The 17,833-nt window shown below is 38.4% G+C and overlaps 1 protein-coding gene across 1 annotated transcript; it reads left to right on the forward strand.

Annotated features, from left to right (window-relative positions):
- The first annotated feature begins 416 nt into the window (after positions 1 to 416).
- Positions 417 to 17,766, forward strand: CHRNA2 (cholinergic receptor nicotinic alpha 2 subunit). The gene is made up of 6 exons (XM_007475917.2): positions 417 to 498; positions 1,981 to 2,132; positions 2,950 to 2,994; positions 7,200 to 7,309; positions 13,427 to 14,426; positions 15,836 to 17,766. The coding sequence occupies exons 1-6, from the start codon at positions 417 to 419 to the stop codon at positions 15,959 to 15,961; spliced, it is 1,515 nt and encodes a 504-aa protein (XP_007475979.1). The 3' UTR covers positions 15,962 to 17,766.
- The last annotated feature ends 67 nt before the right edge of the window (positions 17,767 to 17,833 follow it).

Below are 17,833 nucleotides of genomic sequence, written 5' to 3' on the forward strand. Positions count from 1 at the left end.
AAGGTTAAGTAGAGGAGTGATAGGGTCAGAACTGAAAATAGGAATATCAGTTTGGCATCTGTGTGGATAATGGATTGGAGAGGGCAAGACTTGAGGCAGGGAGACCATTTGCAAAGCTATCATAGTATTCTAAGAGAGAGAAATGATCATGGTTTAAATGATGTTACCTAAAATGTAGTCCTCTGACTTTTCTAGGAAGAAGATCTTTGGACTTTCACTGGGGACTGTTGTGAATCATTCCTTCTCTGATCTTCTGGATCTCCCCAGGATCTGGAGGAATCCTGCTCTTGAGAGTTTTCCAAAGGGAATACAGGAAATTTAGAAGCAAGTTTCCCCCACCAGTGAAAGTCTGGACACTGAACAATTAATCCACTTTCTGATCAGCAGGGGAAACTAGTTCTCTGACCTTCCAAAGTATGGATCACCTCACTTTTAGATTTCCATCCATTGGGAAACTTGTGGTATGGTGCTTCCTTTTGACAATCCATAGCTCAGCAGGTGAGTGGTCTTAATTCTTTATATTCACATTGGGGAGGCATATAGCCTATAAATGGAGAGAAGGCTAGCCTCAGCATCCAGAAGACTTAGATTCAAATTCCACCAATAACATAAATTACCTGTGTGACCCTGGACAACTGATTTAACTTCTCATAGCCCTCTAGACAAATATGAGAATATAAGGTGGAGAATAGTTGTAAATATTCATTGGTGAAGGAGTTTTCTCATTGAAAAAATCTAATGGAACACTAAAACTCATAGAGTTCCATATACCCATGAAATCAAAGATGGTCTCTTATTAGAGACCGATTTTTTTTTGGAGGGAGGGTAGGCATGGTAGGATGGAGGAGACGAAGTGTAGATAAGAGAATATTGTCTTTGGAATCATAGGTCCCAGTCTGTGCCTCGCCTTAGCCTCATGGGAACTTAGAGATAGAAGGGATCTTAGGGGTCATTGGGTCCAGTTTCTCCATTTCATTCACACAGTGCCTGGCACATTGTAGGCATTTAATAAATGTTTATTGATTGACAATTAGTCTTTTTGAGTCTCTGTTTGCTCATCTATAAAATGGGGATAATAATATTTGTGCTATTTACTGAACCCCAAGGTTGATGGTGATCTGCAATGTAGCCTATAAATGTTTGAGCTATTTCCTTGACATATTCTTTGGAAGTTTAATATGTACACAGTGATGATGATCCCAGACTTAGGTATTTATGGCTTCTCAAAGTCAGGCTTTTATGTTTTGATAGACCCATGACTAAGGCGGATCATTTTGACTGCTGTACAAAGGATGTACTGGAGTGAGAAGAAGGTGGAAGCAAAGATATCAGTTAGGAGGTTATTACAAATAGTCCAGGAGAGAAGTGATAAGGGACTGAGCTGTATTCATGGCCATGTGAATGGAGAGGAGACTAAATATGAGAGATATTGAGGATATAAAATCAACAAGATCTGGAAATCAATTGGAAATGGAGTTAGAAGGAGTGGTGAAGGAGAGGGTAGAGTATAGGATGACTACAAAGGAATGAATTTCATTGACTAGAAAAATAAAACCCTCAATATTCATAGGGAAGTTTGGAGGAAAAGCAAGTTTTTTTTAGGGAAAGAAATTTAATTCTTTTTTGGTCATATGAGTTTATGATGCCTATGAGTCAACAGATAATTAATGACACAATAACAACATTTATGAAAAAATTAAACCTGACTCTCTAGAACTTGGAGTAATCTTGGGAGAGGTGAGACTTGAACCTGTATGAGCATATGTTATCACTAAGTTAAAGAAAAGAAAAGAAGATCCTGGGAAGAGCCCTGAGGCATACTCATACTAAGGAGGGAGGAAAAGATACTTAACTAGAGAGAGACAGTATGGTACAAAGGAAAGTCCATTGGATCTCAAATTTCTTCAGTAACATGAAGGTGATGACTTCTAAAGTCTCTTCCAGCTCTGAGTCTGTGCCCTTCTCTCTCTTCCCTTACAGCTCCAGGAAAGCATGCCTCCCATGCTCTTGATGAAGATCGCCTCTTCAAAAAGCTCTTCAGAGGCTACAATCGATGGTCCCGCCCAGTTCAGAACAGCTCGGATGTGGTGATCATCCGCTTTGGGCTCTCCATTGCCCAACTGATTGATGTGGTGAGTATCTCACCATAGGACTCTCCTGCTCAGACCCAGACTACACTCTTTTCCCACCCACATGGTCCTTCCTCTTCCATCCTGGCTCTTTTCCTTTCTTTTTAGGATTTACTATCCTCTTCCAGCCCAGATCCTTCTCCATATTCCAGCTTCATCCAGTTGCCACTAACTTTGCAACTTAGAATCATATAACTTGAACCCCTTTCCTCTAAAAATGTAACATTTTACTAGCAATTAAAAGACATGAGAAACCATCTCCTTTCCTTCTTTTTCTCATCTTATTGTTGTTGCTAGTATTTCTACAGATGTCAGACCTTTTCCTTGTATTAGTTAATTTTGTTAATTTTTTTTTCTTTTTATTCTTATTATAAAGAAAGTCCACTGGAAAGAGTGTGTATGTTTGTGTGTGTGTGTGTGTGTGTGTAGGGGATGGGGTGGTGGTGGTAATGGATACACTAAGAAATGCAAGCAATAATAAAACAAAATATATATTTAAATTGATCTTTAAAAAAGATAGATTTCTTGAAAGCATAATCTAGAAAAGGGGAAAAAGTGGTTATTAGCACAAGAGTGGAAAGGAAACCAAATATATGGTTGAGAAATCTGCCACTCCCAGATATATCCAATCCCAAGGGTGTACTCTTTAGTGGGATAGAAAACCTGCTGGCTGTATACACAGGAGAGATTAAGGAGTGGCAGAGAAAAATCAGGTATTCCTTTGGTGGGGGGGCCTATCAGCAATTGCCCCCTTTTTCCTAGTCTGGTTCAGCCACTTCATACTCAATGAGTTCTCTTGTTTCTCCCTACCCAAAACTAGGATGAGAAGAATCAGATGATGACGACCAATGTCTGGCTGAAACAGGTGAGATTTTGTTCTGCAAAGGTCAGTTTATCCTGTAGAGAAGAAGCCCCAAAAAAGGAGCCAGGAATCCCTGGGGAAAGCGTTTGGAGCTCCCAAGAAACTCATGGACAGTCCATCCCTCACTTCTTAATCCAATTCAGAAGCATTGATTAAGCACCTGTGGTGTGCCAAGACACTGAGCGAGGTTCTGAGGACACAAAGATGAGATTCCATCTTCATCAGTTCCCTAGTCTGTGCTTACTAGGTAAGGAAGTGCCTTCCAGGGAAAGAGAGCATCTTAGCCTACCTGGGCCAGCCATTCCATCTCATGCTCTTCCTCTCTAGCTTCCTATTGTTCTACCAGTTGTCTTTGCATTAGCCTGCCCTGAAGCATGTATCCTATCTGTCTTTCCAGACACACACTGCTAGCTGACATCTTGGGTTGAATCCGCCTCAAGGTTGAGCCCTAAGGGATATTGACAACCTACATGAACTCGGTTTCTCCATATTAACAGACTCCCACTCTATCATACCCTCCCCATTCCAGTGCTTCTGTCCCTGCAGATATCATTGATCAAGTCCCATTTTCTAATTGTTCCCTTATTCCCAACATCTTCAACTCCACTCTCACTGCTTAATATCCTACTCTAAAACTACCCACCCTTACCATTGTGTTCTCTGGAATGCCTGCTCCCTAGGTAGCAAACTTCTTTTCATCTTTTCTTTTCTAACTCCTTCTTGCATTTGTACTTTTACTAATTCTTCTTGAACTCACTGAGCACTGGCTTTCTCCTGATGGCACAATTTTCCTGTGCAGGGCTTTTACCTATAAACTTTTCAGCAAAGGCTGTACTCCCCCCCCCCCCTTTAAACATTATTTTATTTGGTCATTTTCAAACATTATTCATTGGAAACAAAGATCATTTTCTTCCCCCCCCCCCTTCCATAGCCGAAGCGCAATTCCACTGGATATCACATGTGTCCTTTAAAGGTATCACATTAAAAAATAATGTATATTCCTTTCTATTCCGATTTAGTAATTTCTAGAGATTCAACATATATACTTCATTATTTATATTTTGGTCAATTTTTCTGTATCTGAGTGGGGTCTATTGAAATCTCAAGCCTTTATAGTTTTACTGTCTTTTTCTTTCTACAAATCAATTAATTTTTCCTTTATTTAGATTCCTCATTTCTATGACAGCCCCCCCCCCCAGGTGATCTCTGTGCCATTTAGTACACATACACGTATATACACATGTTAATATTAATTCACTATCTATAGTGCCTTTAAACAAAATGTATTCCACCTGATCTTTTAGTGAAGTTTATTTTTTAATTTTTGCCTTGTCTAAAACCATGATTGCTATCATTGCTTTTCTAAGGTCACTTGAAGCATAAAAGGTTTGCTTTAGTCCCATATGTTAACTATGTGACTCTATTTTAAGAGTACTTTTTATAATTAACATGTTGTTACATTCTGCTATGCCTCCATTTTATGGGTAATTTGTAATTATAATTGTGAATTTCATATTTCCTTCTATTATATTTTGTTATACTTTTTCTCTCAGTTCTCTGGCCTCTCTCTTTCAAAGAAGAGAGTATTGAAAGAAAAATGTACTTAATCTACATTTGCTAGAACCTGCTTCTGTTTGACAATGTCTCTTTTCCTTCTCTTTTCCAGTCCTTGATCACAATCTCTTGCCATTTATTTCTTTCCTTTTATGATATATTGCATTCTTCACTTTCCAAAGAAGAAATTTCTTTTGATTAATCTTTCACTAAAAGTACTCTCTCTTAAGTCTTCTATCTCTCTCCCTGCCTGATTTGCTATTAAGTTTTCTTTTTAAATCCTTAGCTTCTTCTTTTAGAATCAATACTAAGTATTGATTCCAAGGCAGAAGAGTGGTAAGGGCCAATCAATGGGGGTGAAGTGACTTACCCAGGGTTACATAGCTAGGAAATATGTGAGGTCTGCTTATTAAATTTAGTTCATTTTTCTATCAAACTCTTGCAACTCTATGGGTACTCAATCCCTCCCCCTTGTCCAATTCAAATGAAATGAAGTTCATCTATCTCTCACTCTCCTTACCCCTTCCTTTGAATTTAGTCTTAATTATAGAACATAAGTTTTTTCTCCCTCCTCCTTGTTTCTTCCCTAATATAGTTGTTTCTTTCCCCTTTTTTTTTCTTTTAAGAGCATCAAAATATAACAAAACTTCTCATATGAACTCTACCTTGTTGATTCTTGAAGAAGAATGGGGTTTGGAAGAGAACACTTTTCCCCTCTAAGAAAAAGAACACTGCAACATCATATGTGCCTTCTATTTGCTCAAACATATTTACCTTTATAGTTTTCTTTTGACTACTGTCCTTGCATTTCAAAATATCTACTCAGCTTCATCTGGAATACCTGGGAGTCCTCTATTTCATTAATGACCTATTCTCAAAAAAAAAAAAAAAACCCAAACCAGTTTAACTTTAACTTTTTATATTTTGTTTACTGGAACATCTTAATCGAGACTCCTCTATTCTTTCCTCTAATGGTCACTAAGCGATCTTACGTGTTCCTGGCTCTGACTCCTTATTACTTGAATTCTTTCTTTAAGGATACATATATTATTTCTACTTTGATCTGAATGTGATGGATTTTGGCTATGATGTTTCTGAGAGGTTTGATTTAGAGTTTTTCAGGAGGTGACCAGTGGATCCTATTTTTACTTTGCCCTCTGAGCTATTTTAATTTGTGATTTCTTAAAATATAGTATCTAGACTTTTTTTAAAAATAGAAGTTATTGGGGGCAGCTGGGTAGCTCAGTGGATTAAGAGCCAGTCCTAGAGACGGGAGGTCCTAGGTTCAAATCTGGCCTCAGCCACTTCCCAGCTGTGTGACCCTGGGCAAGTCACTTGACCCCCATTGCCTAGCCCTTACCACTCTTCTGCCTTGGAGCCAATACACAGTATTGACTCCAAGATGGAAGGTAAGGGTTTAAAAAAAAAATAGAAGTTATTGGAAAATCTGATGATTTTTAGGTTAACTTCCCTTGATCCATTTTCCCAAGTCAGTTGTTTTTGCTAAGAAATACCTTTTATTTTCTGATATTTTTTTCAGCCTTTCAATTCAATTTGGGTATTTTTTCAGTCTTTCAAATTCTAATATTTCTTGTTATCCCATGAAGTTCTTGCTTACAGTCTGATCCAATCTAATGTTCATGGGCAAGATTTTGAACTTCCTTTAACCAAGATGTCTATTTTTCCAGTTCTTTTCACTAGAAATTTATTTTTCCTTTCTCTTCCTTTCCTATAGAACTCTCATTTCATTTATATGATTATTTTAAAACTCTTGCTTCATTTCTTTCAGGTGCTCCAGTAAAGTTTCTTGGAAGTTTTATTTGTAGATGAGTTGGTATTCTTTCCTTCTCCTGAATTTGTGCTTTGAATATCCCTGACTCCAGTTTATCATCAATATTTTCTTCTTTTTGCCCATTTCTTCAATGTTATTTCACTAAAGATAGAGAATAGTGCAGCTGTTTTAATAGTGATCTCTCTTACTTGGGTATGGAGAATGGGTGCTGGGTCTTTCAAAGACCTCAGAAGTGTGTGGTCCTCACACTAGACTAGGAAGTCTACCTAGCAGACAGAAGAGGGGTCTATACAGGGCAGTATACTTGGGGTGGCCTGATCCAGTGAGAGCCATAATTGTTGACATTCTGATCCAAACTCCATAGTCATCTGAGCCCCAATTCAGGGTCAAAGCAAGACGGTATAGGCCCCTCGTTTCTATGCTAGAAGATTTCTATACACTGTGCTCCATGGCTGGAACTGTTCTATTCTCACTGGCCCCTTTCCCTAGGACCCATAGACTCCTTTCTCTTTATGGGGATTTGGGCTAACTGTAGTCTTTCTTTGGACTTCTTGCACTTCTTACTGATGTTTTTATTTATACATGTTGAAATAGTTGAAAGAGAGAGCTGGTTTGTTTCTCTTTACTTTGATGTCTTGAGGACAACCTCCTTTTTTTGACTTTCTCTACATTCCATTAACTTATTTGTGTGCATGTTACTCCCCTTAACCCTCCTGAAGAATATAAGTTCCTTAAGGGTGACCACTACTTCTTTTTTTGTCTTTGTTCTTCGGGGCCTACCATAGTACCTGATACATAGCAAGTGCTTAAAAAATGTTTGTGGAATTAAATTGACTCGATCCTTCTTTTCCTCGTTGCTTAGGAGTGGAGTGACTACAAGCTACGTTGGAACCCAACTGATTATGGCAACATCACATCGATCCGGGTCCCTTCAGAACTGATCTGGATTCCTGACATTGTCCTCTACAACAAGTAAGCAGCCCTTTCTCTTGAGTCAGGATCTGGAATTATTAACCATCTTGGGAGGGGTTAGTGCATGCAATAGTTCCAGCTGGAACTGCTGCTCTCTATGGCTTGTCTTCCCAAATGGATTACCTTGATGGCAGGGGGTGGGGATGCAAAGATGAAAAAGACACTCCAAGTGCCTAAACAGTGGGCCTAGTGCATAGTAGGTGTCCAGTAAGTCCTGATTAAGTGGAAAAAGTGAGATGGCAGCCTAGAACCTCTGGCTAAATACAATACTCCTTCCACTTTATTATACAATGTAATACATATTGATATATTTAAATATTGCAATTGTAAAGAGTAAAATTATTAAATAATTCAAATAATATTAATTAAAAATAAAATAAAAGTATAGTTCTAATAATGAATAAAATGAATAAAGTCTCAAATCCTTAGTCTAGCATTTTTTAGACTTATGTTTCCAAGTTCCCAGGACTGACCCTGAGGAATTGATGCTTTTCCCCTTCCCTTAGGAATAATTATGTTAAAAATAGCTGGTGTTATAAAGAACTTTATGATTTTTCAGAGTACTTTACAATGATATTTCATTTAATCTTGTCAATAGCCCTTGGAGGTCAGTGTTATTCACATTTTATAGATAAGGAAACTGAGGCTGGGAGAGATTAAGATGATTTGCTCAGGGTCACACAACTACTGTTTCTGAGGCAGAATTTGAACCCAGGTCTTTCTGACTCCAAGTCCAGGATACTAAACACTATGTCACCTATAGCAATTTCCCATATATTTCTTAGACCACCATGGTCAAAGAATCCTTTCTCTAGTGACCAAACTACTGGAGCTTCACCCTGTAACAGGCAGACTGGTACTATTCTTGAATAGTGCTTGATCTTTTCAGATAGGTATCGAGGGGAAAGGAATATGGGATATTCCTCTGAACCAGCCACATATTGAAGTATGTTGCTGCTTAAACAGCAAAGTGGTATAGTCAACAGAGGGCAGGGCCTGGAATCAAGAACACTCATCTTGCAGATTTCAAATCTAGTCTTGGATTCTTACTAGCTATGTGACACTGGGCAAGTCACTCAACCTTGTTTGCCTCAGTTTCCTCTTCTGTCAAATGAACTGGAGAAGGAAATGGCAAACCATTCCAGTATTTCTGCCAAGAAAACCCCAAAATAGGAGCATCAAAAGTTGGACGGGAACAAACAACTCAACAACAAAAGCAAAAATAGAGTTTTTGCTGGCATCTAGTGGTGATTTTTCATAATAACAGAAAGACTTAGAAGAGTGTTTCCAGCCCTTCTTTTATTGCTCCTCATCTTTAAGTTCATTTCCAGGGCTCCAGGGACTGACTAGGGGTTATCTCTTCTTTGTTTGTCACCTCTAAGGCACTTTGAGCCTGCGAACTGTGGAGTAGTAAGTTGCCTGGTGAATGTTATCTCTGACACATAATGTGGGTAGCCTTGGTGTTACTTTGCTGTTCTGGGTATCAGTTCCTCTCCAGTAAAACCAAGAGGTTCAATGAATGATCATTAAGCTTCCTTCCAATTCTTACTATCTCCTTCTCTTCACCCTTCTGCACCCAGAAACAAACTTCTTCCTTACTTTCCCATTACTCTGGAGGGCTCCGCCATCTTTCCAGCCCCACCATGCAGGAGACAAGAGTTATCTTTGATTCCTCACCCTCTCTCACCCCCCCAATATCCAATATGACACCAAATCTTATTGCTTTTACCTCCTATCAACTCTCGTATTTTATCTTCCTTACTTATGAGTAGGGTATAGATAGGTGAGAGGTTTGTTGGTTAAGGTTAAGGTCTATGGCAATTAGAAGATCAACAATGGCAATGATGACGGTTGATGTTTTAATGTGGGTTAGCATAGTCATGGTAATCAGGCTTATTGGCAGAATGTTTATCGTTAGGGTAAAGCCTGCAAAGATTCTGCCTAGTACTATTTTTGAGTTTGAATTTGAGTTTGAATTAATGAGATTTGGGTTGTTTTCCTTCAAAGATAATATTGATGGGAAGGGGAGATGACATAGTAAGGCAAAGTACATAATGTGTAAGCTGTAAATGGCTGTGAGGGAGGTAGCAATTAAAGTCAATAAGGTATTCTGGCCTTTCATAATTGAGTCTTTTGAGCCTTCTAGAAAAGGGGTCTCTATTAGTGCTAGGTTGCCTGTTATTAGGAAAGATCATGTGATTGGTAGAGTGGTAAACAGGTCTCCTATTTTTCCAATGTCTTCTTCATCATTTAGGCAGTAGATAATGGAGCCAGAGCATAGGAATAGTATTACTTTTGTGAAGGGTTAATTTCAGAAGTGATAGTTATAACCATTTTTGCTATGGCAGTGGGAAGTTGCTCTCTGGCAGTTGGCAGAGATACTCTCAGAGACTCTCTCTCAGGGCTGGAGAGGTAATGTCTTTGCCTCTCTCTCTGAGGAAAAGATCTGAAGGAGCTCAGTGTTTTCCTTTCCCAACTTGGGAAACACTATTGAATATCTATTGTGGTTTTTGTAGATTATTTAACTCTGAGAAGACCAAAGAAAAATCTGGTGCTTGGTTTGGACTCTGAGTCTGTTAAAGCTCAGAGTCCTAACTTGATTCTTGTTGAGACTAAACCAGCTAGCCTTTGCTATATTATTTGAAGGTGAAGTTAAGGTTTATAAGGATAATAGCAGAAGGATAATAGCGGTAGTTTTTATTTAGATAGTATAAATTTGGGTTAGTCAGATCAGGGAGAATTAGTGTAACCTGTGAAACACAGGAGAAGTGGTTCCTTGTGGAACCTGGGAGTTATTTGGGTGGATTTTAGAATCCCTTAGAATTAGAAACCCTTTATTTATCCTTATATATTCCAATAAACATTTTATTTTATAGTAAGAGTCTCTTTAGCATCCTTGCACCTGGACCTAAAGGGAAGTTCACATTTGAGCTTCACTTCATCACTGAGGATACTTTTGATTATCTCTATCAAAAGTATCTGAAAGTATCTGAACAGTTTGAACGTGATTGGTGAGTTAAACAGTTTTGAAAAGTTTTGAAACTATACTGAAAGTTTTCTATCTAAATATTTTATTTTTTAACTTACCAAAATTTTATTTTTACACAACTCACTAACCAACTCTCAGCCACACCCTTCTAATTGAAATCTTTTTGCTCCCTTGCTTCTTAAAGAGAAAAAGGAAGAAATTAAGAACAACTCTTTTAACACTTTGAAGAAGACATGTGCAAAAGTGTAGGAAGGTTAGGAGCGATTGGTTAAATCCAATTGTAACTATTATTAGGTCTAGTTGGCTTGATGTTGAGAATGCTACAATTTTTTGGATATCATTTTGTGTGATTGGGTAGATGGCTGTAAATAGCTTCATGATCACTCCATAGGCATAAGGAAATCCTTAGGATTGTTTGGTTGTTTTCTATTATCTGGTGAAATTGAATTAGTAGAAAAATACCTGCTACAACTATAGTTCTTGATACAGGGGTTGGCCCTTCTATGGCTGAGAAAAGTCATGGAGGCCAAATTGGCCCAATTTGCCTGTGGAGGCAATGATGAAACCTAGGAGGGCTAGTGTGTTTATTTGGTAGAAAAAAAATGTGTTGTAAGTCTCATGGGTTGTTGTTTAGCATGAGTCATGCTATTATAAGTATGAATCCAATATCACCTATTTTTGTAGATCACTTGAAGAGCTGCTGGGTTAGCTTCTCTGCATCTATATCATCATCTGATAAGCATGAATGATATAATTCCAATGCCAGTGAACAACTGGAAAAGGTTGTTGGTGGATACTAGGATAATTGTTGTTAGAAGGAATGTAATTTGAAGAATCAAAATATGCAAGGGTCTGAGTTTATGTATCAGAGGGAGAATTCTAAAACTGATCAACTTGATCATATGATTTGATGGGTATATGATTGGGGATAGAGACTCTAAATGATCACTCTATTGCAAAAATTAATAATATGGAAATAGGTCTTGATCAATGATCCATATAAAGCCCAGTGGAATTACTCATTGGCTATGGGAGGGGGTAGGAAAGAGGGGAGGGAAAGAATATGAATCATGTAACCATGGAAAAATCCTCTAAATTAATTAAACAAAAGTAATTAAAAAATAAAATAAAATTGATCAAGTTGATGAATAGGGCATTTAGGATGAAGATGATAGAGAAGAAATCTAGTTTGAAGCTTATTGAAATATTGAATGTGTGAATTGAGAATCAGTTGGTGATGATGGATTCTTGGCTTGGGTATAGTTGTCCTTCACTATATCGCTGTTTACTTATCATAGCTTCACTGTATCACGGGTATTTTAAAAAATCTACTTCTATATCACAGAGTTTATATTATGTCACAGAATTTTGTGGATGAATATTGTACTATATACAATGGAAATGCAGTTCACCACTACCGCTTGCACAAGTTTGTCAACATGAGGTTGCACATGGCACAATATTGGCTGATGGAATGAAGGGTGACCAACCACAGCGCTATGTTCTGTATCCTGGGGACTGATTGGCTCAGTGTTTATAAGAGTGTAGGGAAGGTAATAAGAGTGTGGAAAAGTTTTATAGGAGAGTGGGAAGGGTTTATAAAGCCTTAAATATATATATGTACATATATATATATATAAACAATAAAATAAATATAAATAATAAAATAAATGCAATGCTGCTACTAGTAAAAAGTAGGTGGAAGGTAATGGGACTGTCTCCCCAGGATAGAGATGTATGTCAAATTAGGCAGTAAAAAGAGCTTGTCCTGCATCAGGAATAAAATCTGAACCTTGAAAAAGCAAAACCCACTGCTTCCTGGCTTCCCTGGATTTCTTCAAATTTCAACTACAGTCACACCTTCTGCAAGAAACCTTTCCCAATCTTCCTCCATCATAGTGTCTTTTCTCTGGTGATTATTTTCAGTTTATCCTGTGTAAATCTTGTCTGTACATAGCTGCATGTAGCCCATTAGATTATGAACTCTTTGAGAGGAGGAACTGGATGGGAGTGGGGTAGGGTTTTGTTTTTGCCTTTCTTTGTATTTCTAGCATTTGGCACAGTGCCTTGCATGTAGTAAGTAGGTACTTAATAAATATTTTATTGACTTGACTTGATCCTATAAAGTGGGTACTGAAGATTTTTTTTTTTATTTTCAAGAGTTGAGTCTGACATGTTCTCCCAATGTAAAATGGTTTTTGGATTCCTTCAATGAGAAAATCCTTCCTCAGAATCTGACCTAGGTCACACCTACCTTTCTCCCAGGCACCTCCTTTTAAAACCTTGGAGTTACCTTTGTCTCTTCCCTTTTTCTTACCATTTACATTCAGATTATCCCCAAGTTTTGTTGATTCTTTAGTCTCAATGTTTGTTGAATTTCCCTCTTATTTTCCATTTCTGTTGCCTTAGTACCTCAAAGTGATATATAATAACCCCCTTACACTGGTCTCACTGCCCCCCATTTCTCTCCTTCCTTCTCCTATACATCCTTGCAGATTAAACTTGAAATATAACATGACTCATTGATGAGTCATTAATGACTTCTAACTGCTTCTGAACAAAGTCTAGATAACTCAAAGCCCTCTACAATTTATCTGTTTTCCAACCTTATCTTCTGCTCTTCCTCTATATACTCCATGGAACTAGCCAATCTAGATGACTTTCTGCTTTCTAAACATTTGTTGTTGTTCTGGAACTGTGATTTTATCAGGGCAAAAAATTTCTGGGGAAGAAATGCCCTAACAATATGCCTAGGCAACACTAATGTAATTTGTAATCTTGGTGAGTTGTGGGGGGGCATTGAGAGATTAAGGGCACAGCATCACACAAGCCATAGATGTTGGAGGAAGGACTTGAAAACAGGGCCTCCTGATGCCAAGGCCAGTTCACTATCTGTTCTTCTATCTAGTTCTTTCTGAGTGTAAAAATAGCAAGTCTTTATATAAAGTTAGATATGTCAAATACAAAATAAAGGTTTAGGGGCCAGGCATTCTTAAATATTCATAGAAAACCCCAAATATGTAGCCATAAAGAGCCTTTATCTCCTCTTTCTACTCAGCTATTCTGAAGCAAGATTAGTCTAAGAAGGTTTGTGTGGTTTTCTCATTTTCACTCTCTTTTTTTTCCAGTGCTGATGGGGAGTTTATAGTGACTCACATGACTAAGGCTCACCTGTTCTTCACTGGCACAGTGAAATGGGCACCACCGGCCATCTATAAGAGCTCCTGTAGCATTGATGTGACTTTCTTCCCCTTTGACCAGCAGAACTGCAAAATGAAGTTTGGCTCATGGACCTATGACAAGGCCAAGATTGACCTTGAGCAGATGGAACAGATGGTAGATCTGAAGGACTACTGGGAGAGTGGGGAGTGGGCCATCATCAATGCTGTGGGTACCTATAACACTAAGAAATATGACTGCTGTGTTGAGATATACCCTGACATCACCTATTTCTTCATTATCCGGAGGTTGCCTCTCTTCTATACCATTAACCTCATCATCCCATGTCTCCTCATCTCTTGCCTCACTGTTCTGGTGTTCTATTTGCCATCAGACTGTGGTGAGAAGATCACTCTCTGTATCTCGGTCTTGCTATCACTCACTGTCTTCTTGCTACTCATCACTGAGATTATTCCTTCCACTTCCTTGGTCATTCCACTCATAGGTGAGTACCTACTCTTCACCATGATTTTTGTCACACTGTCTATTGTCATCACAGTCTTTGTCCTCAATGTCCACCACCGTTCTCCAGGAACCCACAATATGCCCCATTGGGTGCGAGTTGCCTTTCTGGGCTGTATACCCAGATGGCTTTGGATGAATCGGCCCCTTCCTGTCCTAGAGTTCCATGATAACCCTGGCCAAAAGCTAAGTTCCACTCATCATTGGTTGGATACCAATGTAGATGAGGATAAGAAAAGTGAAGAAAACTGGGAATTTTCTGGCCATTCATCACCAGTAATAGATACTCTCTATCATCACTGTGGCCATCACCATGAATCTCCATGTTTCAAGGCTGGAACTCAATTGCCAGAGACTGAATTCCTTCTACCCCCCAGCATACAAAAAGCCCTGGAAGGTGTGCATTATATTGCTGATCATCTGAGGACTGAAGATGCTGATTTTTCGGTGAGTTGAGAATGAGAAAAAGATACAGCCCCACCAGCTCTGATTTCAGTTTCCTAGACCTAGAACCGTAGAAGCCTTAGAGCCCACCTTAGAAGCAACTGGTTTTATAGGTAAACAAGTGAAGTATTGACCAAGATCCCATAAATAAGTGGAAGAACCAAGAAAAACTCAGATCTCTGTGATGCCAAGTTTAGCATTCTAAACTCAGAACTCTTTTCATTGCACCACATTGCCTTCAGAGAGACTCGGTGTCAATGGCAATATCTTCATTCTTTGCTTCTCCCTTTGCATTACAACCTATTGTATATATCATTTCCTCAACTAGATTATAAGTTTCCAGAGGACAAGGATCATATCATATATTTTCTCATATACTTACTAGACAAATATTTGTGGAATGATTGAAACAAATAGTAGTTTCATGATAGATCTATCTAAACATAGGCTAATAACTCCACAACAGAATAGCCAATGACCATTTTATATGGGTGAGTAGAAGATAATGTAAGTTTCTACCCCATTCATGAGGATGAAGAACAATCAGTTTGTGTAACCTTTTCAAAGTCTGATTCCACATGTCAGATTATAGTTAGAGATTTCCCTCACCTCGGCATCTCCACTCCTCCGGGATATTGGTGCTTTTAAATTATGTTGTAAGATCACTGGTGGCGTCTACTTTCTTTCATATAGAACTTGAAAAGGAATTTTAGAGCTAGAAATGACTGTAAGATCTTTAGGACAGAGGTTCATAAACTTGTTTAGAATGTTTTGATAGGAGGAAGCTGGGTGACTCAGGGTTTGAGAGTCAGGCCCAGAGATGGGAGGTCCTGGGTTCAAATTTGACCTCAGACACTTCCCAGCTGTATGACCCTGGACAAGTCACTTGACCCTCATTGTCTAGCCCTTACTGCTCTTCTGCCTTGGAACCAATACACAGTATTGATTCTAAGACAGAAAGTGCTTAAAAAAAAGAGAATGTTTTGATAACTATATTTCAATATAATTTGGTTCCTTTGTAATGTATTTTAAAATTTTATGCATTTTGAAATATTTCTTGGAAGGGGCCATTGATTCACCAGATTGAACCCCCTTTCTACAATGCGGTGGGGCTTAGGTCTGAGAAGACAATGTCTGTTAAAAAATAAGAAGATTGAGTGTAGAGATCGTTAGGCTATTTAAGCCTTGAAATGGCAAAGTTCTTTGAAACAAAAACTGGCTTCTGTGGTCTTCTTCTAAACCCTTCCTTCACTGGTTGCTATCCTTTCTAAAGCCCCATAATGGTAGGCATTCATCTAGGCTGTGGCCAGAATTAATCTTTTGCTCTCGCTGTCATTTGGGGAAACATTCATGTGCCATTTTTTTCTAATTTTCTGTCCTTTTCATGATGCATTGGTTTTTTTTTGCCACAGGTAAAGGAAGACTGGAAGTATGTTGCCATGGTAATTGACCGGATATTCCTTTGGATGTTTATCATCATCTGCTTCCTTGGGACTATCGGCCTTTTTCTTCCTCCACTTCTAGCTGGCATGATCTAAAAGTACAAGTCCTGATCCAAAGGTGCCATTTAGGATGTCTTGTAGCTTCCCTGGATATCTATATTTGCACTTGAACTAAGACATTGGGAGAATAGGAAATTCTAATTCAGTCAGCCATTTTAGAGTCAGTATAATGAGGCCATTGGTTATTCCATTAGAGTTATTGAACTAAACCATGCTGGAATTTGTCTGCCATGAAGCTGTTGATTATTTCATTCATTCATTCAGCAAATATTGGGTGCCTACTATAAGCACCGCATTATCCTACATGTCATTGGGAACATAAAAAAAAAAAAAGGTAAAATGTAGTTTTGCTCTCCAGGAGCTTACAATCTAATTAGGAAAAGACAATGTACATTAAACAGTTGAGGTATAATACAAGGTATTGACTGGATTGGGGAAATTAAGTTCTATAGTGGCAGCCTAGGGATAGAAAGCCAGGCCTGAATACAGATGGTCCTGAGTTCAAATGTGGCCTCAGACACTTCCTAGCTGGGTGACCCTGGGCAAGTCACTTAACCCCAGCTGCCTACCTTTGACTGCTTTTCCACCTTGGAACTGATAGTATAGATTCTAAGACTGAAGGTAAGCTTTTTTTGTTCTTTTTAAGTTCTACAGTAATGGAAGGGGTGGGAGATTGTAACGGTAAGCAAGTATGGTAGGGAAGACTTCAGAGAAAAGACAAAGTTGGACTTTGAAAAACTGAAATGTTTTGCCAAGTAAAAAGAGGGAATTCTAGAATTGTTGGTGTAAGGAAAACAGAAATGGATAGACTCATTGGTAGAACAAGCAATGATTATAGGATCATGGATATAGACCTTAAAGGCCATCCCATAATCTTCACTTTATAGATAAAGAAACAGAGGTTTATAGAGGTATGGATATGACCTATTGAAGGTCACACAGATAGTAACTTGCCAAATCAAAGTTTGCATTTAGGACCCCCAGATCCAATATGTTTTACTGAATTATTCTGAGCCAGTAAGGAAATAATCCTTGCTAGAGCAAAGAGTACATGTTGGAGAATAATCAGAAGCACCACTGAAAAGGTAGTTTGGGGACTCGGAACAGAGTGGCTTATATATCAGTCTGAGAAATTTGGACTTAATCCAATAAAAATTTTTGAAAAAAATGAATGACATGCAAAAATCAGTGTTTTAAGAAGGTTTACCTAGTGGAAAGGCAGCACAGTGGATAGAGAGCCAGCTTTAAAAACCAGAGGCAGTATCTAGTCCTTTGTCCAAATCATATTGGCAAATCATTGATACCTTGGTCAGCTCCATAAGACTTTAGGTTTCAGAATAGGTGACTTAGTCTTAAAAAGCTATCCAAGGATGTCCATTCTTCCCCATTCTACCTCCTGCTTCTGGAGTGCTCACTGATTTCATTCATATTTCATTTTTTTTCTGGTATGTGAATAAAGAATCTCAAAGAAGGCTTAACTCTCACTCTCATTTTGAGGTCATCTTTACCTGATATTTTAAAAAATTAATTATCATCCAAACCCCACCATCTTGGTAAAGTGTTTTCATTCCTTCCCACTATTATTTGATGGCATATCCTCCTGCTCCCTGACCTTAGTCAGCAGCAACTTCTGGTATCCTAGTTGAGCTGACACTGATATCAGGATAGGGCCACCACTCCCAATCACTGTCTCCATTCCAAAGACCAGAATACCTCTCAATAACTCTGCAGTTATTTTACTATCCCTTAGCCAGGATCCATGCCTGTCCTCTGATCCTTCTCCTGCAGAGAAGGCAGATACACTGAATATTCAAACAAATTCATTTCTTCCAGGATTATAGTTCAACATCAATAGAAATGTCCTAGAACAGCAAGGGTGGCAAAGAAGAAGAATCAGTCCAACCACAA

This window comes from Monodelphis domestica, chromosome 1 (genome assembly GCF_027887165.1).
Source record: "Monodelphis domestica isolate mMonDom1 chromosome 1, mMonDom1.pri, whole genome shotgun sequence".
Lineage (NCBI taxonomy): Eukaryota > Metazoa > Chordata > Mammalia > Didelphimorphia > Didelphidae > Monodelphis > Monodelphis domestica.